General features: G+C 40.8%; 1 protein-coding gene and 1 non-coding gene across 5 annotated transcripts; both read right to left on the bottom strand.

Annotated features, from left to right (window-relative positions):
• Positions 1-893: 893 nt before the first annotated feature.
• On the bottom strand, positions 894-20,228 carry LEMD1 (LEM domain containing 1). 4 transcript variants are annotated; one of them, XM_050955627.1, is made up of 9 exons: positions 20,120-20,228; positions 19,016-19,097; positions 11,847-12,018; positions 11,376-11,501; positions 8,138-8,211; positions 7,201-7,288; positions 6,384-6,478; positions 4,241-4,329; positions 894-2,377 (listed from the first exon to the last, which is right to left on the bottom strand). In XM_050955627.1, exons 2-9 carry the CDS (start codon positions 19,055-19,057, stop codon positions 2,134-2,136), a joined length of 930 nt encoding a protein of 309 aa, XP_050811584.1. In that variant the 5' UTR covers positions 19,058-19,097; positions 20,120-20,228; the 3' UTR covers positions 894-2,133. The 4 variants fall into 4 exon arrangements, with proteins under 4 accessions (XP_050811584.1, XP_050811583.1, XP_050811585.1 ...); XM_050955626.1 differs by lacking the exon at positions 20,120-20,228 and adding an exon at positions 19,879-19,966; XM_050955628.1 differs by lacking the exon at positions 19,016-19,097.
• TRNAW-CCA (transfer RNA tryptophan (anticodon CCA)) lies at positions 19,875-19,946 on the bottom strand. Its single transcript has one exon. It is a non-coding gene; the product is annotated as a tRNA-Trp (tRNA).
• Positions 20,229-20,407: the final 179 nt, after the last annotated feature.

Below are 20,407 nucleotides of genomic sequence, written 5' to 3'. Positions count from 1 at the left end.
TCCAGTGCAGCATCCTTTGTATTTCCATGAAGACCATCATGTAAATCCAGCACATAGGTTGGTGTGGTCTCAGACCACATCTAGATGCTGGGAAAATGACAGGTCTCTTCAAAGCACTTGTGGGCTTGTCTACACCAATAGAGTCCATGGTAAGCTAGGGTGCAGACAAACAGGAGTAGATTAAACCGCATTAAGAAATGGTTTGCATGCATCAGAACAGTGTAAAGCAGCCTAGTGTGAGGTAGATTCACACCCCACCTTGCCACAAACTCAGCCTTCATGTAGACAAGCCCTGTGCTGCATTACCCCGTATTCAGAATGTGGAACAGTCTCAGAACTTCTCAAATTCAACGTAAATTTTGAAAGTAGCTGTAGAGGCAAGAGAAAGTTTCTCAGAATCTGCAGGAAAAGGGAAAAAAAAGGGAGACAGTAATACCTAGCTCTTTTCATCACACAAAAAGCACCAAACTTTCTGAACGTAAGGACAAAATTTAAAGCTAATTGCTTAGGCCAAACAAAAGTTATCATACTAGCTCAGAACAGTGGTCCATTGAGGCCAATATGCCAAAAAGCAGAATACTAGCTGCTTCAGAGGAAGATTTATTCTAGAAGGGTTTTGCAGTAGCAAGCTATTAGGAATGTTATGGGTTTACAAATTACATCTCCCATTCTCCATCCTAAATAACCAGACCTAAGCAATGAATTTCAGCTGGAAAATATAACACAAGATTTAGAGACAGGACTGAGCGACAGCTACATTGCTGCTTACATGCCTCTGCTGTCAATGGCTGAAATCAGAAGGCGTGGATTTGAGAAGGGAAACTGACTTCATATCACAAAGCTCTTTATTTAACATTGTAGCAATTGCATTTAAAATAATCTGAAACAGTTAAGTGTTTCCATGTAAATACAAAAACCATGCAAAAAATAGCACCTTCCTGCTTTCCTTGCATTTGCTATATTGAAAGATGGCTTTTTTTTTTCCAAGCAGCTAGCATTTTAGAACATGCAACTCAGAATACAGTGGCAGAATTTATTGAGGCAGTGGAATTAAAGACAACAATTGTAGGATTCAAGCCCTTTCTCCTTGTTACTAGATATCAGTTTAGGAAAGGGACAATCCATTACTTCATACTGAAACTTCATCCAAGATTTTAGGTGAGGGCATTAGATGGAGTCGTAAAGCAATTTGCCGATATCTTTGGCTAAATGAAAAGCCTTTAAAAATTAGAAGAGACCATTCAATATATCATGCCATTAATTGACTACATGAGTAGACTTAAAATTGAACACAATTTTGTAAGGTTTTGGTGATGTGTTAGGTTTCTTAGGGTCAAGACCCAAGCTCAGAGTTCTGTGTTTTTCTGACGAGCTGTGGACATTAAAATTCCTCAACTTGGCAGGTGAAAATTTCTTTTCATTTATGGTTTTAAGGCATCTTTCTTTTTACAGCATCAAAACTTGAGTGATTTAGGATCTTATCTATATTTAGAAAACAAAAAACAGTTCAACTTTAAATCCGGAGGAAACGCATTGCCTCAGAAATGTGCTGACAACCAGTATCCACTTTTGATATGATCCAGAATTGGAGGAGTGCAGAAGACAGCAAATTTCCTGTCATAGTTAAGATATGAGAAGGCACTCCAGGGGGAACCTGAGACTTGCTCCTCATTGTCTGTGGTACCATGATGGCCATTACCTGGCTTGTCAGAGGTGTGCAATTTGTTTTCTAGGTCTCAAGCTAGTGCTTCTCCAATACAAGGGAGCAACAGTTCAGTAGAAAGAGCATTCATTTTGGGGAAAGACAATCAGCCACTAGTAGTTTGGAAAAATGCAAAACCCTTACAAGTGTATGAACTGATGAATCTGATCACAAGATACAGGTCTGTTTCTCCATGCCCAGGGCGAGGTGATAAATTGTGAAGCAAGTGGGCTCTCCAAGACTTATGAGCCTCTCTATACAATGAATATTTGACAAAGAAAACTCAGTGACTATAATGTTTTTTTTCCCATTGGCCTTTTAATTCACTATCCCAAGAGCTTGTTCACATGTAAGTAGGGAATGAAAGAGGCGTTTGCTTTGATCTGTAGTCACTCCTAAATGCTCCCTAGCTGGGCATCAGGACAGCACTACTAGCCTCTTCCTGTGATGAAGTTTGTGAATGGATTGTCTGGGTTGGTCTCCATAGTTACATACACAAAGAGTACGAAAACAAAGATAGCAAGTATAGCAATCCTTATGGGCATTGACAGGATTCCTCGATTGGCCTCCTTGTGCTCTAATGCTGATGCCTTGGGATTCTCTTTTTCCACTCTGGACTTCTCCACAATATTCTGTGTTGACGGGTCACTCTCTCTCACTGATCTTCTCCTAGGACTGTGAAAAGGATAGTAAAGTTTAAGACAGCTTTTAAAAATCCAGACTGCTAACCACTGTTACCTTTCAAACTTAAGCACACAGTATCAGAGAGAAATATAGCACCATGGAACAATCAGGCTTCTTGTGATCAAGAGAAACTAAAATATAGCCAAAGCTGAAGCAAACCTCCATATGATCAAACATGATCCTTTGAGATCAACATAAGAGGTAGTTTTTGTGTACTGCATACATGGGGACAGCCAAGGATTCCTTTAAACTCAGGCTCGTCACCCATTGCAGCCAGGAAGTTCATTTTAACACAGCCTGGGCCAGCATGCCCATCCTTAACAGATAATTGGAAGGAATACATTTCCAGATGAGCTTTTGCATATGGTTACTATTTGTTGCGTTAACAATGATGCTGAAGTGGTACTGGGAAACTGTTTTCTGGTTGGTAGCCAACAGAAACAAAATCCCCGGGTCAAGACTCCTTTTGTTTAATGGACCGCACTGCAAAATAAGCGCTCCTCCACAAAGCTTTCTAAGGCAGCAGCAGGAGACATGGGTTCTTGTCTACAAGAAGGTCTAAACAATTAGAAAGTAGCTTTTCTGCAGAGCTGCAAAGGAAGCTCATACCTAAAAAGAGAGAAACAGCTAAAAGATTCTACACTAGGTTTCAGTGACTGAGTAGTGAATTTTTGAAACAGACGACCGATGTTTAGAATCTGGATGACATTCCCCAGATTAAAAGAATTAAGCTGTTCATTTTTATTGTGACACCGATTGGCAGTACCTCTAATTGCCACTTCAAAGCACTCCAGAAACACAAAGCTCATGTCCCTTCAAGCAGATACTGGCTGCTGCAAAAGGACAAGAGACACCAGCTTTTTTTGTGCATTAGAACAGTGCACGTTTCTTGTTCTAGTCCATTCAAGGTCAATGTTGTATCTCCTATGAAACTCAGAACAGTGCAGAATGGCCCAGTGGATTCAGTGAGTCAATATGGATTGTCTGTACTACTTATTTTATTTTATGTAGCATCTAGTATTCCCAAGCAAGATTGGAACCCTGTTTTACTGGGCACTGTACATACACATGAGAGAATCTGTTCCTGAAGAGCTTACAGTCTAAACAGACAAGGATTATCCTGCTCTCTATTTTATGGATAAGGAACTGAGGCACAGAGATTAACTGACTTGTTCAAAGTCTGTGGCAGAGCTCAGACCTGAACCCAGATCTCCCAAGTCCCAGGCCAGTGATTTGACCAGTAATCCTCTCTCACCCCTCTACATCAACGGCTCAAGTCAGCCCCAGGGGACTAAAAGTCATCACCATCTTTAAGCTGTTTGGTAGCTTACGTGAAATCAGTTAGCAGGTCTGTGTCTAATTCCTAGGTGAAGAGCGGCCACATCACAACGACCAATAAATGGTACTCTGAATGGCACTCAGAAAAAGATCTACTGTGCCATGGAGATTAGACTCGCCTCAGCTAAAAGAGATCCCCCCAGTTCAAGGCCTATTGGCTGGGTCACCCAAGAACTTAAATAGACTAACTTGCAACTTCTGCATTCCCTTGGCTAACACCCTCTCCCCTACAAACACATTATGAAAAGACTTGACAGCTTAGGAGAATATACATTTTAGGAAGCGGCTGTGTGTGTCATGAGCTTTCTGTAGTTCTTTCCTACCTCACCTCAGTGCTGCCTACTAACATTTTTATAAGCCAAAGCTTTCTTTTCTGACCAGAGATCTAACCATCCATGGAAGACCCTGGTGGAGTCTCCGTTTTTCAACTGCCAAAGGAATGGGAAGGAAGAGAGGCTATTGATAAGTAGTGCAGTTGTATCAAGTCACTCTTTGTGAATGGCTGCAGAGCATTACCTTATTCCTATGGGAGACCGGGGTTCAGGAAACCACGTTTCACCTTGACCATCATCTTTGCTAACTGAGTCACCCATTATGTCAGCTGCCTAACAAGAGAAGAAAGTTTATAGTGGGAGATTTAGTAAATCCACATTATGCAGGATCCTTTATTCCCAACTGCTGAAGCCACTGAACAAGTTGTGGATAATTAAGAGAGTAAGAATAGCTTAGTTAACTTTTTTGGAGTGAGGATTCATCTTGGTGGATTTACAATGACCAAAAACAAGATGAATGGGAAAGGGCAATTCTGTGCCCAGTGCGAGCCTGGAACATTAGCTGTAATCACAAAAGCCTGAAGGAGAGTTGTGCCCGAAACATTATGATAACCAAATTCTTTGTTTTCTAATAAGAAGCAATTCAGTGAGTGGAAGCAGCCTTCAAATAACTTTGTTTAAAGTGGATATTTCCTCTATCATGACCAGAAGAGACACCTTGTGAAGGATTTACAGCCACCCAGGAGATTAAGTTAAAAAAAAATAGATTAGTTGCCTGCAGTCTACTCTGTTTAACAAATATTGAGGCCTGTGGAGTATTAGCTGGTGTTCGATAAGTCATTGTGCTCTTGTCCAGCATGATCTTACCCTGCCAAAGAAGCAAGTGATTACAGCTTACTTTAAAGTAAATAAATCAACATTCCACAGTAAAAAGTACTTTGTATCTGGACATATGATCTAAATCCACTAATTCAATGGCCCGTACAAACAAGTTGAACAAAGATCACCACTGCAATTAAAAAAATGGCTCAAGTAAAAAGAATTGGGGGTGGGGGAAATGATGGTTTTAACCTTTTTTTTGAGCTGTAACACTTAGGGCATTTAGGGCAAATATGAAATTTGAGACTGAATCTGTAAAAAGATTGCAATGGCAATACTCTAAATGGACCTTGTTAGGTTGTTGGAAGGCTGAATATTATTCACTGATACAAACAAAAAAAAGGGTTCAAGTGCGAGTCAATTATTTTTATGGATAAGTTAGGTTTGTGGGCTGAAGCACACAATCAATCAATCTGGTCTAAAGCCCTCAGAATGAAAAAGATAAAAATGTTGACATATCACTGTTTATGTTTTCATAGCATCCAAAAGCCTTCATCAGGACCAGAGACCCACTGTGCTGGTTGTTGTACAAACCTCAGGACAGCCACAGTGGGGCAGACCAATGGTCCATCTAACCCAGTATCTTGTCTTTGGCCTGGGCTACACTAGCGGGGGGGGAGAGGGGTTCAAACTAAGATATGCAACTTCAGCTATGCTATTTGCGTAGCTGAAGTCGAAGTATCTTAGTTCGACTTGACTGGCTGCTGTGAGGACAGCCAGGTAACTGCCACAGCTCCCTCGTCGACTCCGCTTACTCCTCCTGTGGAGGTGGAGTACCGGCGTCGATTTGCAGATCAATTTATCGAGTCTAGAAGAGACGCAATAAATCAATCCCTGATACATCGAACACTACCTGCCAATCTGGCGGGTAGTATAGATGTACCCTTTGACAGTGGCCAGTGCCAGATGCTTCAGACACAATGAAGAGAACAGAAAAATCATCAAATAATCCATCTGATTGTCCAGTCCCAGCTTCTGGCTATCCTCACTTTAGCAGCATTACAATCTAATGCCCCAGTCTGGCAAAGATGTAGGCGTGTGCTTAACTTTGTGCTCTGTTAGAAGACTTTACAGGACTGGGGCCTAAAACAAAGTCAACTCTCCTGCACTGAAATCTTGCATAAAGTGTACATCATAGTTTCAAGATCATTTCTTGCTTATTTATAAAAGCAAAGCAGCATCATTCTGTGATTATTTTCTATTCTTTCAAAGGAGGCATGCAACTGTGTGTGCATTTCACTTGTTTTAAGAATCCACCTTTGAGGTAGTGCTACTTTGGCTTAAATTAGGGTAAGGGAAGATTTGTATTAGGGATCAAATGCAAGACCAAGGAAAGGAATTTTGAAGTGAATGGATAGGGCATTAGGTAGCTAAATATTATTCAGCAATACATCATTTGTACATTTTGCTTTGCTATTTGCTCTAGGACACATTTTTGTGGATAGCACTTTTGGAAGATTTTCTGGAAAAAAAGCCAGTTTTTTATAAGTTAATTGGTACCAGAGTACCTTTGTCCTACGACTAGCCTGGGGACTGCTGCCACCTGACCTCTTCTGTCCTTGTGTCCGATGTGCTGGCAACTTATCTTCTGGCAATATTTGCTCTAGCTGTTAATATCCAAGACAGGCATTCATTAACTGGAAGGGTAAACAATCTATGCATAATTGAATATTCTCCTGGTCAAAGCTGCTGTATCTAAGTCAAGAAACTGTGCACAAGAGACTATTCTCTTGCAGTTAACAACCTGCACTTATCCAAGAAATGACTACTAGTGATTTTTCCACCTGTGACAGTAAGTCTACACCTTCTTTTATTGTGCATTGCAGATTAAAAAAATGTAACCAAGATCCTGGAATCTGTGCATCACATCAGATATGTAAAGTAGTCCTCAAGATAGAGCAGAAACTGTTAAGTAGCAATCAAATATCAGCTTGCTTTATTTTTTTTTTTAAAAGGTCCAATGGGCTGTATTATAGACATCTACATCTGACAGTTAATGGAACACCTTCATTGACATGGGCCAGTAATTTCATAGAATTATTCTCGGGACTCTCTCTAGCATGTAATTTGAATGATAAGGCTTTCCTATATGAACAAGATGCAAATAGACCAAAACCAATGATATAGCTCAACCCCTGATCAGTAATAACCATTGCTGAAAAGTTAGCAGTAGGTGAAGTAAGAAGCAGTGAAGGAACGTTGAACTGCACTACAGCATGTCCAACGAGAAGCTTTCTCATGCAAATTCATGCATAAAATTCAAGATTTGTGAATTGTTAGGACCACCAATGTAACCACAAATTAAAATATTGGGAGGGTGGGTACTTTCCTCTGCCACTATCTTGGCAAGACTGTAATCTGCATCAGGTGCTAGGAGTTTCTTGTGGCGTTCTGAAAATTCAGTGTGCGGCGCCTGTAGGAAAAAGAAATCCACAAGAAATGCTGAAAACCGATGGAGACTTTTACTAATAGTGATCTTAATTAAAGGTCCATATTTTCTGAATGGCATAATATTGAACTGTTTATTTTACACAGATGGAGCCAGCACATCTTAGTATGGTATTTATCATTTAAGCTTTCTTCAAATGCTTCAGCGCAGTGTCTGAAGCCAATTGTTGTAATTAGGATTTTTTTTCCCCTCTAAAATATGAAGAAACATGAGGAACGCTTGTCCAACGGTTAGACCAGTAGCTAGAACTCAGGAGACTCGGGTTAAATTACATGCCTTGCCACAAGCTCCCTGTTCAGCCTTGGGCAAGTCACTTAGTTTCTCTCTGCGCCTCAGTTCCCCATCTATAACACAAGATGGGGATAAAAGCACTTCTGTATAAGAACTTTAGATAGATGGGATGTGTCTGGTCTTAAGGTTTATAGGAACTTGTTTTCACACCACTTACAATGGTCACCTTACTTTGTATCCTTTTAAAATCCAAGCTTAAATGTTATTTAACATGCTGAAACATGGGTGATTATTAAATATTTAATAGTTTATTTTAAGTCAGCGTTTATAATTACTTAGGCACTTTGTATGTCAGGAAATCAACTTGGCATATTCTTAAACACCCGAGCTGACTGTTTCATGGTAGATTTCCTTGGGCTGCATTGTAGAAGTTGTGCCATAGAAGCATACTATAATTAACTGACTGAAGGTAATTGCTGCATTTGTCAAGAGCTTAATACAAAGAACATCAGGTTCTATTAACTTGAAATTTCCTGCATGCAGCAGCTACATAAAATATTCATGCATTAGTAGGTTACTTACTTTACGGGAGCCAGTGGCACAAGCTGCTGTCACTTTGAAGTCTTTTGTTTCAAGGACTACTTCAGTATTGGTCTCTGAATAAGGAGAGGAAAAACTAACAAGTGAGGGCCTTAAAAGGGTAAATTATGCTGGAGTATCTATGCCATGTTGCTTGAGTCAGTACTTCAGGACAAGAGCTATAGGATGGCCATCTTTAGAAACTGCTTTGCTTAATTAGCCTCCTGTGCTTTCACCTAGATGCAATGGTGATAGGCAACAAACAAACACATAAATGAGAAGGTGCAAAGAGGCAATGTGCCCAAATGCCAGCAGTCTACTTAACAGAGGATTAGATTCAAGTCTTCCGGGCTAAAGGGGCAGGAGAGGTGTCAGAACAGTTTCATATATTGGCAATCACGCCTGGCAAACTAATGAGTAAACAATTCCTTATCCATTCCATAGCATGATGTAGTAGTATATTCACTCAATATTAAAAAGAAGGCTTGTTTGAGCTAGCTATGTTTTTGTTAGGACAGCTGCTATGCTGTCAGATTAGTCCGACATGCAGCTGTTGGTTAAGTATTTTTCAAAACATTTCTAATCTGCTTAGGATTTTGGAACTCCTTTTTTCCAAAAGCAACAGAAATTGCCCCACCAAACTAATTGCTTTAAAAAGTTAGTAATTCCTTACAGCCTGTAAAATAAATGAGAGGCTTGGTTACCTCCTTGATGGGAACTTAAAAAGGAAGCTTAAAAGCAATAAAAAAAGCAAAGCTTGGTTTTAAGTTCTATGCAGCTCCTCAAAAAGATCTTCAGGATTGAGCTATTGAACGTTATACTTCTGCTGAGAGAAAACCCTACATTCGTTTTTCTCCTCTAAAGATATTTCAAATTCCCTTGATATTCACAAAGGAATTAGTATGCCAGATCAGACCACAGGACCATCAGATTCAATAGCCTGTCAGACAGCGGTCAGTGCCAGACATTTCAGGGAACCCTGCAGCAGGCAGTCACAGAACAACCTGCCTATAGAATAAATTGCTTCCTAATTCCCACACAGATTGATTTATGCCCTGAAACATGCCGGTTTACATCTCTTCAGACTTCTAAAGTCTCATTTATCAGTGGATGTTCTCATTTTCCATATAGGGCCTGATTCTAAGTTACATCAAGTTAGGGGCCAATTTAACGCCCTTTACAATGTCAGCGGCAAATCCTCAATAAGCATTATGATTGTTTACACCAACTGCAGATTTGCCCCTCAGTACTGTAAAGAAAGAAGAATCAGGCCCTAAACTTCTAGCCCTTTTTATAAAAATCTAGCTAAGATCTCGGGCTTGGTCTATGCTACAGAGTTAGGTCAATGTAAGGCAGCTTATGTTGCCTTAACTCTGAAAGCATCTACAGTAAAGCAACTTAACTCACCCACTACACCTACTTAACTTCACCTCCACAAGAAATGTAGTGCTTAGGTCAATAGTCAGGTTGATGCAGTGTCAGTGTAGACACTGTGTTGCTTACATTGACAGTTGCTGCCTTTCAGCAACTGTCCCACAATGCCTCATACTAGCAGTGAAATGGGTGCAAATGCTCCTGGTGAGGATGCGCACTGCTGACATAGCAGCAAAGAGTGGCACCTTATAGGCTAACAGACATTTTGGAGCATGAGCTTTCGTGGGTGAATACCCACTTTGTCAGATGTTGCATCTGACGAAGTGGGTATTCACCCACGAAAGCTCATGCTCCAAAACGTCTGTTAGCCTATAAGGTGCCACAGGACTCTCTGCTGCTTTTACAGATCCAGACTAACACGGCTATCCCTCTGATACTGCTGACACAGGGAACATGGAAAGGACATGTAAAACAGATTCAGTTACTGCGGTGGCTGCATGTCGATGCAACTTAAGTCAACTTAATTTTGTAGCATAGACTTGCCCTCAGACTCAACAGTATCTTGTGACACTGAGTTACAAAGGTTAGCTGTGCATCATGTAAAACGTATTTCCTTTAATGAACTGACTATTGATAACCATTCAGTTGCATTCATTTGTTCTGTGTTTGTCCAGAGCCCAGCACAATGGGGTTCTGGTCCACGACTAGGGTTCCTAAGCATCTCTTGAATACAAATAATTCTATGCCCCTATTTCGCCTTCTCAAAACTCTTGCTCTGTACGCCATGATTGTGTCTCATTATTTCTCTCCTCTTCAAACTCACCAGTCCCAGTGTTTTCAGCATAAATAGACGAGACTGAAGATGCCATCCAAAAGCCAAGGCAACTTCCTTTGATTTGTGTAATACATGCAAGTCCTGCAATGTGCATGGTTTATTTGGGTTACATGGCCCAGATCTGAATTATTTTTTTTACAGCACCCAGAGAGATTCGCTGCTGAATCACACTACTCATCCCGGCGTTTTATAGCATTTTTAGTCTTCCATCTCAGAGCAGAGTCAGCCTACAACTCTACAGACACCGAATAAACCATGTGCCATTATTGTTTTGGTTTAAACAATAAAATCATATACCAAATAGAATGGAGGGGGTACACTTGGTAATGAAGTGCAAGATGGGGAGTGGAGTGGAAGACAGCAAGAGGTGATAAAACAGTTTTAGACCACAAACCCATTAAGCCACACTAAAGTAAGGACAATAGGTGAAATCCAGGCCCCACTAAAGTCAATGACAAAGCCCCCACTGACTTCCATTGGACCAAGATTTCACCCCATGATTTTATGAGGAGCACAATATGGAAGGGACAAAAGGGATTTGACCTAAGAAATTGCTCTGGAGTTCGGCTGCAAAGACTCACAGAACTATTGCAGCAAGATTACTTTCCTTCATAAAAAGTCACCATTGAGATACTGTTTATCAGTAACATTAAAATAATTTCAGATAGGTGGATTGGCTATCTACCCAGGGATCTAGGTGAGCTTTACTGCACCGGTCAGGGGTATGGATTTTTTACACTCCAGTGATGTAATTATGACTACCTAATTTTCTAGTATAAACCAGGCTTTAGGAGTATGAGTCCCATTGACTCTCAATGGGATCTGTGCTCCTAAATCACTTAAAGCCAGATTTTTGAAGCGCTCAAAGACGCAGATAGGCCTAACTCCCATTGAAATGAATGGAAAATAGGTTCCTAGGGAATGTAGAAAAATCTCATATGGTAATACTAAATGTTCTCAAACATACAAAATGTTAAGATTGATAAACTGACACTATTTTAATTTCTGCATCCAAAAAGTTTACTACTGTACCTTTTTCTTCCTCACTCTCTGAGCTCTGATCAAGATCTCCACTTTCCTTTGACTTGGCACGTAATTGTTGTGGACTTGGATTCACCAACTGTAGTAGTTTATTCTCATAAAGAGTCCTTGTAGAAGCTAAAATAAGCAGTGCAGAATACAAGGGGATTAACAACAATTGGTTTGCTGTGCAATTAGTTTCATTGTTTTGAAAATCTGGTCCTAAATTTCAGGGATTTTACAATGAGCTCAGCACCCAGCAACTCCAGTTGAGAACAAGTGCTGAGCACATACGAAACATCTGGCCACATCATTTAGGTGCTGAAATGGGAGCTGAGCTCTTTTGAAAACTCAGGCCTTTGTTTTTTTGTCTTATGTTTTTGAGTTGGGTTGAGACCCATTTTCTCACTTTAAAGACACGTTAGATTAGATTCTACTTCCCCATCTGTTCCCAATCATAACCATAATTAATTTGAAGCATACGTAGTATCGGTCCAGGCTCGGCACCATACATGAGAAGCTTTTCCTGCAATTCATTGTCACTCAGCAGTTTAATGCTGATTTCATCTGTTGTGTCTTGATCTCGGTTTTCTTGTTGTTGCTTTTCTATCAACATACCAACAGTAACCTGGGCCATCTTTTCCAACAGCAGAACCTTTGGAATAAGATCCGAGAATTCACCATGAAAGCTCAGTACAGTACAAAGGCATCTTTAAGCATTTATCCTGTTGCTCTGCAAATCCTGTTTTATTAATCACTTCTATATATTTAGATGAAACCAGAATGTATCTATTCCAGTTTCTGCCATGGTTGGAATGGTCTCCAAGTGCCTCACTATTCCATCACACATTTCAGTATTTACAGATTTAGAACTTTCATACAAAGTTAGGTGGCAAATTATAGGTAACAAATTATATTTAATTGACAATTATAGCTAGGTGGAACAAGAGATGGTATGCTCAAATTTCAGGGGAGGCTTCCAGAAATGAAGTAAAAAGATCTTGTGTGTGTGTACTAAAATACATGTCTATAAATATAAGCAAATAATTACTACTAAATCCCTAGGCCTATATGCAACATGTTTAGAAAAGTACCTTGAGTATCCCTTTATAGTTCAGATCTCCATTGTTTGCAGTGTCAAGAGTTTGGAAAACATTTCTCCTCCTTTCCTCTCCCCCAACCTCCCAATCCTGCCTTCTTCACTTCCTCGTCTTTCACAAACACTCTAGAAATATTTTGTTAACTTGCTTTCCTTTTGCTAGCTGTCTCTGCAGCAACCTAAAAATATTGTTTCATTATTCATTTTATGCTTGTAGTGATGGAGAAGTGTCCCTTTCAGGCCTGCCACTCTGTCCAAGTTGTATGTATGTAGATTTATTAGTCTTCAGTAAAGCTTCTAGAGCCTATGCCTATATGACCGAAGGGAAAGCCTATAAGGTCTGCAAGCCAAATATACGCTGTGTCTGGGTTATATTAATTATTTTCAAGTACCAGACTGACATTCCCACAGCACATTTCCATATATATTACACAGACTAAATGAATCATTTCTAGCACAAAAATACCGCGCATGACTGCATGCAACAGCTGCTCTTCCATGCCTTGGTCTCTTGTGCCCTGGTTTTGATTATAACAGGTGCCTCTCTGGTTGGAAGAGAGTCTGTAGAGATCCAGATATTTTAAAAGGGGCCAAAGCATTGCCTAAAGCCACGCCTTTTACTCACTTCCCCTTCCTTTTAGTGGGAAGAAAAGGCTTAGGAGCCAGTCAGCCTATGCAACTTTTCAGATTGTGTCTGGAACCCACTCTACCCCAATTCTACCTTGACAGAACAACTGGATAAGATCTAATCAAAGTGGTTTCATTCCATTTGCTTGGCTTCTGCGTCTATCTCCCCATCTGTCTAATGCTGCACAGGGACTTTGTGAGGTTTAATTCATTAATGTTTACAAAGCCCTAGGGAATTCACACATGGAAGGTGTGATAGAAGGGTGATGTTTTAGATAAGCAGAACACTGCATTCATCCAAGCACTTGATGTTTTCAATCTACCCATGAATGTCAGAATGAAATCTTAGAAGCAGTACAGGAAACACTGGCAGACAAGTCCACATATTGTTGGCAGAACAGACATCTGTGATGCACTTTCATATGCCTTTATTATTTATTGACTGTCACCAGCATATGAGGGGCTCTGCACCCTCAAACAGTTTTCAGTTTGGAGCACAGTCCAGTTTTTCCTCTCAAGATTAAATTGACAATGCATTAGAATTAGGTTATTCTAAATACACCTCTACCCAGATATAACACAAATTTGGATATAATGCCGTAAAGCATTAATCGGGGGGAGGAGCACAGGGCTCCGCACTCCAGAGGATCAAAGCAAGTTCGATATAATGTGGTTTCACCTATAATGCAGTAAGATTTTTTGGCTCCCAAGGGCGTTATATTAGGGTAGAGGTGTACATAAATTCTACACTGGTTTACCAAATGTCTTAAAACATTCAACCAAACCATAATGCTTTGCATCGTGGGAAAATAAATAGTTAGACATCAATTCAAAGTTCTCACTCGCATTTTTATTATCTGAGACTTGAACTTAACCATATGTTGTAAATGATGGTTAGAAGAGTGATCCTGGACAAGAGATGTTTTAATACTGCAGTGACTATTACTGCAATATAATCCCATATTACAATATGATCAAAGCCAACCTTAAACTGACACTCGGCTCATGATTTGTCACTGTTTAATTACAAAAAAACCGTCACTAGCCAGGTTTATCTTATAATACTGGCTAATTCAAAACCCTGTCACCTTGACTATTAAAATAAAAATTCTGTTAAAAAGCATCTAAAAAACCCATACTCAATGATTCTAGCAGTTTTACTATTACCCAGAGCTTGTCTACACGCAAGTCGCACCAGTTTAAACACAGATTTGGTTAAACCAGTACAAACCCCACTGTGGGCATTTAGTTAAAATGTACAGGTCCAAGCTCAACTGACATAAAACCAGGTTTAAACTGACATAGTAGTGACTACACACAAAGCTGCCCCAGTAATATCACACCTGTAGCTACACGGATTCAACTTCTGTTTAAAATCAGGCCTCAGTAACATTAAGAGACCTTCTGTCCAGTTCTAGAATTCTATATTTAGACGGATTTTCGAAGCAGCATAAGGGAGTTAGACATCCAACTGCTGATTTCCAATGGGAGCTGAGCACCTAACGCTTGGCCCCACCATAGATCTGATTAATAAAGAACACATTTAATCTCAACGAGGTTTTAAAAATTAATTGTACCTACAAGTGTCTAATGAAAATTCTAGAACAAAGACCCTAATGGGTCATCTGAGTCACCTTGCACTCATTTTTTTCATGCAGGGATCCAGTTAACCGACTATATTTTAATGTAGTTTAACAAGTCTCTTAGCTCTTGGCTGAAGCCCAGGATACAAAGTCAACTTATGACTTAATTTCTCTGAAGTGAAAAAAAAAATTCTAAACAATCTACACATTTTTACTACAAAGTACATGATTTTACAAGAACCAAGTCTAGATATTTCATATCACTGTTTCATGACATATTTGTGCCCCAAAGTTCATCAGCCCTTTTTTTTTTTGTGTTAAAGAATGTATCCCTGAAAAGACCCATTTCAATTTTAAATGAGGGTGTCATTTCCTAAGGCTGAATCTACCCTAGTAAAAATTACAATCTGCCAGTCTCCACTGGGACAGCTCTACTGATGGGAATTACATGGCCCTCTTTTGCCAGGTTAGAAACAGTCTTGGAGATTGTTCTGATATCCCAGACAAATTCACTTACCCCCTCACATGATCTTATGAAATTCTGACTCTGTAATTAAAACAGCTACAGATGTTAAAAATGACTTCCTCCTTCTAAAAGCCCAAATGCCCCTGCTCTTCATGACCAGAATAAAGCTCTAGTGACTCATCTGTGACATCATTAATTTCCATGGGAATAGACTGGTGTCAAACCAGATTGTGACTTCACTGCAGGTTCATTACAAGGAGGAATTTTGCTGGGAAGAAAAGCCAATCTATTACACCAGTGAGGCCTGAAAATAGCACAACAGTTTAATGAGGTTAGAAATACAAGATGCAGCTATGGCAGAATGCAAGTAAATAAATACATATGGGGAAAGCTAATCCATGACAGATATTTATGGAAGTGATACTTCAAAAGAACATCTGTGATGTCTACAAGTTCTAGGAGCTATAGTAAATGGACAGAGCAGCAGAAATGCTAGTGTTTTGGAGGTTGTAGAGGCATCAAACTATGGAAAAGGAAAGAGATACTCTGTCTATCCCACTCAGTTGAGAGCATGACTAGAATACTGCATTCACTTCTGGACACCTCAGTAGTAGAAGGGATTAGTTAAAGTCCTTGACCAAAGGGTACTGTATAACAGTAATTACTAAGACACAAGGTAATTCAGAAGAGCAACAAAAATGAGGAGTCTGGAGTGATTTATTTATGAGGCAAGATTAAGAGAACTAAATATTTATAACTGAATGAGACTGAATGTTAATGAAAGCTTCCTATAGAGGAGATCAACTACACTGTAGAAGTAGTCTTCCCAGAGAATTGGTGGCGGGGGGGAGGAGGGGGAAGAGAAGAGCTATGGCTTGAAATGCTTAGGACAAGACAACGCTCTGGTCAGACTGTAAGGAACATGCCTGCACACTATGCTGCACTAGAAGTTAGCAGCTGATAGGTGTTTAAGAATGATGTTATTAGAGTTCTGTGTTCCAGTTCATTTTAAAACATTAGGGCAGAAAATAGTTACACAGAGAGCCATTTTAAAGTTCTGATATTCACTCAGCCATTATATTAGCCAAGCTCACTGGAGGTGGCTAATATTAAACAATATTTCTTCAGATGCTTTATTCTCTACCTCAGACAGGCCTCATAACAATCTGTCCTTGGACCCCTAGAATAACAAAGCTAGAAATTAGTATGTACTAAGTACCTGGCATGTTTCAGCCCGTTTAACACATGAAACACCTCCCTCTGCCTGTTACAGAGAAATTGTTCTGCTAGTACTAGCATAGATATTTAAAATTATTTATCCAGCTTTGTATTATACTATGCACTAAAGGCAAAGTAAAAATAGGATTCCCTTCGAATGCCACATGTTTCAAAGTAAGAACGTGTTATATCTCGCACTTATGATTAAAACATGACTAACAATTATCTTAAATTGTGTTCAGTTCCTGTCCCCTCCCATGGAAGCCACATTCCATTTAAATACAAGTGCAACCTGAAAAGGGTGAGCGTACACATTCACTCAATCTACAAATACATTATTTTAACCAAAGGAGTCAGCCAAACTGAATGAACAGCATTTCAAATGGCCATCTGCCAAAACCCATTTCCATAAAGACCTCAACAGTAAACTAGCAGCAAAAAACTGAAAGAACTGAAAGTGCTGTTTTCCAGTCATTTTTATATGTATAAACATACAACTCTTTACTTGTTCACCCATTTGAAGAGATACTATTCACCTCCTCAATTTCCCCATGACACTTCTTGTCCACCCCCAACATACAACTAAAAAAATCTAGTCCGTATATTTGGTTATAAGAGTCCATGTGGCAAGGATATGACATTCAGCCCCACAAAAGCTAAGTTTAGACTTGATTCTAGATCTTGTAGTCATATGAATAATTTTAATGTAGCATCTTTCATTCAAAGGACTCTTAATCAAGGCTTTTGGAATAACTGGTTTTGTTCATCAACTCTCTCAATTTAAAGATGAAGGAGGACATTACATTGGACAGGGCCGGCTCCAGGGTTTTTACCGCCCCAAGCGGTGAGGGGAAAAAAAAATAGCAAAGATCATGATCAGCGGCAGTTCCATCATGCCGCTTTCTTCTTTGGCAGCAGGTCCTTCCCTCCGAGAGGGACTGAGGACCCACCATTGAAGAGCCCAACCTGCCACCCTTTCCCCTTGGCTGCCCCAAGCACCTGCTTGCTGGGCTGGTGCCTGGAGCAGGCCCTGACACTGGACTAAACAGGAAATTCAGCTTCAGCTCTTCTTAGTCAGAAATTATTTTTCTAAATAAATAGAAATTGAGGAAACAGATAAGCTCAAAACAACTTCTGTTTGCAGTGAGATTTGGTGAACAATCTAGTCATAACAAAAGCCATCTAAAGAAAAGAGACTGAACATGTAAATGAATAGTAGAGCATTAAAGACCAAGATTAAAGGAAATTCAGGTGTACAAAATAAAACATCTTGAAATGAAGATTTAAAAGGTTAGAATCCAAGAGCAAGCTTTTTCTATTGTGAAACAGACACCACTTTTATAAGACCATCTGTTGCTTCCCAATCCAAAATAGTTTGAGTAACCAAGCTACCATGACACTGCAATGTCATCATGACTAAATTTAAAAAGAGCATTATTAGGTAAAATTAGTTCCAAAAATTGGGTTAGCAATTGTTTGTTCCAGGTAACTACTGACTGAATGACTTTCCAAAAAGCTCTGCTTAACTGTGCCATGTCACAGAACTGTCTAATGATCTCGTAGTTACTGGTGCCTTTGTTTTGTTTACCTTTCTCAAAGGTTAGTGTTCTGGAGAGCTGCTGAGTACTCTCAGCTCCCACTGAAGCAAATGGAAGCTGCAATTGCTCAGCACCTCATGAGACTATGCTCAAAACATTGGGAAGATTGGATAACATTTTCAAAAGCAGTTAGAGACTCACTATCAACTTTAAAAAGCCTACTCTGCCTGAAAGTGTTTTTGCCCCACTATGGTTACAAGAAACACCTAAGAATGCTATAAACTGAAAGATAAGAGCAAAATATCCCTCTCAACACTGAGAATTTGTTTGCTTTATACATCTGACAGCACTATGTAGAGATTTTCTCTGTTTCCCCAGTTATAGTCAGTTTCCTCTGTTATATTTATGAGGGTCTTTCATACAGCAGAGAAGAGAACAGAATTTTAAAATCCAAACGCATGGTTGTGAAGCTGTAGGCATCAGCAGAGGAAGAGGCAGGTGCAATAGTTGAAAACAACCTCAGATTTGTTTGTTTTTTTAAGTTGGCTAGATTTGTTGGTAGTTGATAGTATCAGGCCCCAAATTTAGATTTGTGGAAGGTTTTTTGGTTTATTTTTTAAAAAGCTTTATGTCCACCCAGTCTCCTCCTGACTTTTAAGTGTTAGTAAAATAGCTTTGTTTGTCCTCTAATTGTTTGTAACTTAAGCACTGTAGCCATAAATTTCTGCATGATAACCAGAGTGAAACTAACTAGTAGAATTCAATTAAAGGGGAAAAAAAGAAAAATAAATCAAACATTGATTATTTCAATTTAACCTTTGGTGTAATTTATACAGGCAAAGGAGGCTCACACCCCCCACATGTAATTTTAACCCAGTAGTGTCAGTTTACTTTGCTTATGTAGTTTGCATCTTAACACAACTGTGAATCACAAGATAAATGCTGCACAAGCGCAGGGCTTAACCAATAATCATACATACTTGTCTAGGAGTTACATCTATAATAATCCCTCTTTTCAATTTGATTTTGCTGAGACTAAAGAAGACTGCCTTAGGAATATATGCCAGAACTGTATCTTGTACATAGTGTTTTTAAAAGGAAGAGGAAGACATAAAACTCACTCTATCATCCTCACTCGCGGAAGTCACAAGCCAGCTGAGCATCTGAATCCAAAGGACAGGAACATACACCCCTTCCTGGGAGCTAAGCAGGAGTGCAATAGCAAATAAAAGAGGGGTCAGTTGCAACAGGATGAAGTAGCAGATTGCCTGAGGAGGTGCCTTCCAGCCCTACATTTCTGTGGCTTGGTCTACACTAGAAAATTAAGTTGGTTTAACTACATCACACAGGGGTGTGAAGCAGGGTTGTTAAACCAACCTACTCCCTCTCCCCATGTAAACAGTGCTAGGCTAAGGGAAGAATTCTGCCCTCTACCTAGCTGCTGCCTCTTGGGGAGGTGGATTATCTGTGCAGAGGGAGAATCCCTCCAACCACCGGCCTAGGTAGCAGCTACACTGAAAGTCTGCAGCTGGGCCAGGGCAGTATAGACAAACCCTATAAGTGGAAGTATACAAAAAATGCTCCCTGGGGTGACCCCTACCCTGCCTCCCAACTGCCCTTTGTTTTAATTTGGGGAATCCTCATCCTTCCTATTATCTCCCTCTGCTTTGGGGGAACCCTATGCTGCTCCCTCACTGTCTCTAATGGCACCCCCATGCACTATTCCTAGCTTAGGGGGATTCCCCATGTTCCTCCATTTTACTTTTAGGGGCAGGATCCCCTTCTGTTGGATTACAGGTACCCCCAACTCCACCCTTCCCAGTTATCATTACTGGGGGGGAGGGCAGAGCCCTCTGCAACGCTGCCTGCGTTGTTTGGGGATCGCGTCCCCTTATCGCACTACACTAGAGGCAACACCCCCCACCCGCCCTCCATTTTGTTAAAGGTGTAAAATAAATCCCCCTAGCGGCAGGGGCAGCCTGACCCCGACGTGATTCGAACACGCAGCCTTCTGATCTGGAGTCAGACGCGCTACCGTTGCGCCACGAGGTCCCGTCACTGCGGGCAGGAGCGGCGCTTGAAGAGGCTGCGCGTCTGAGTCCTCCCCGTCACTCTCCCTTAGCGCATGCGTACTCTGCCCCCGGAGCTTCCCAACCCGACACCTGAGCCCCTCGCTCTCCGGACCGCCCCCTCAGGCTGCCGCGCGCTCTCGTAGCGACCCTCACCTCGGTCTCCCCGACGGGCGCTAAAGATGACGGCGATAGCACCCCACCCTCATCCTCCCACGGCCAGGCCGGCCCCCACAGAGCCGCCTTCAAACCGCCCGCCGGGGCGCCTCGCAGCCAACCACCGCCCGGCCACGCCCCTGTGGGCGGTACCAACTCCGGGCGTGGGCGCCTCGTAGGGGCGTTCAGCGGGCGCTACCACTCGCCCATGGGGCCATACCACCGACAAGCCCCGGGAGGGGATCTGCCTCTCTTACTCCAAAGGACTCTACCATTCCCATGCAGCCT

Source organism: Gopherus flavomarginatus, chromosome 5 (genome assembly GCF_025201925.1).
Source record: "Gopherus flavomarginatus isolate rGopFla2 chromosome 5, rGopFla2.mat.asm, whole genome shotgun sequence".
NCBI lineage: Eukaryota > Metazoa > Chordata > Testudines > Testudinidae > Gopherus > Gopherus flavomarginatus.
The sequence above is the reverse complement of the archived record's forward strand: the minus strand, read 5'-3'. Positions and strand labels throughout refer to the sequence as shown.

Excerpts from the sequence above, each read along its gene's own strand:
- LEMD1 (XM_050955627.1), bottom strand. The coding sequence starts at position 19,057 with ATGCTCAGCTGGCTTGTGACTTCCGCGAGTGAGGATGATAGA. Across the intron at positions 7,289-8,137 it reads GTGCCACTGGCTCCCGTAAA|GCGCCGCACACTGAATTTTC; the intron begins GTAAGTAACCTA and ends TTTTTCCTACAG. Across the intron at positions 2,378-4,240 it reads CGGTCTCCCATAGGAATAAG|TCCTAGGAGAAGATCAGTGA; the intron begins GTAATGCTCTGC and ends TCCTTTTCACAG.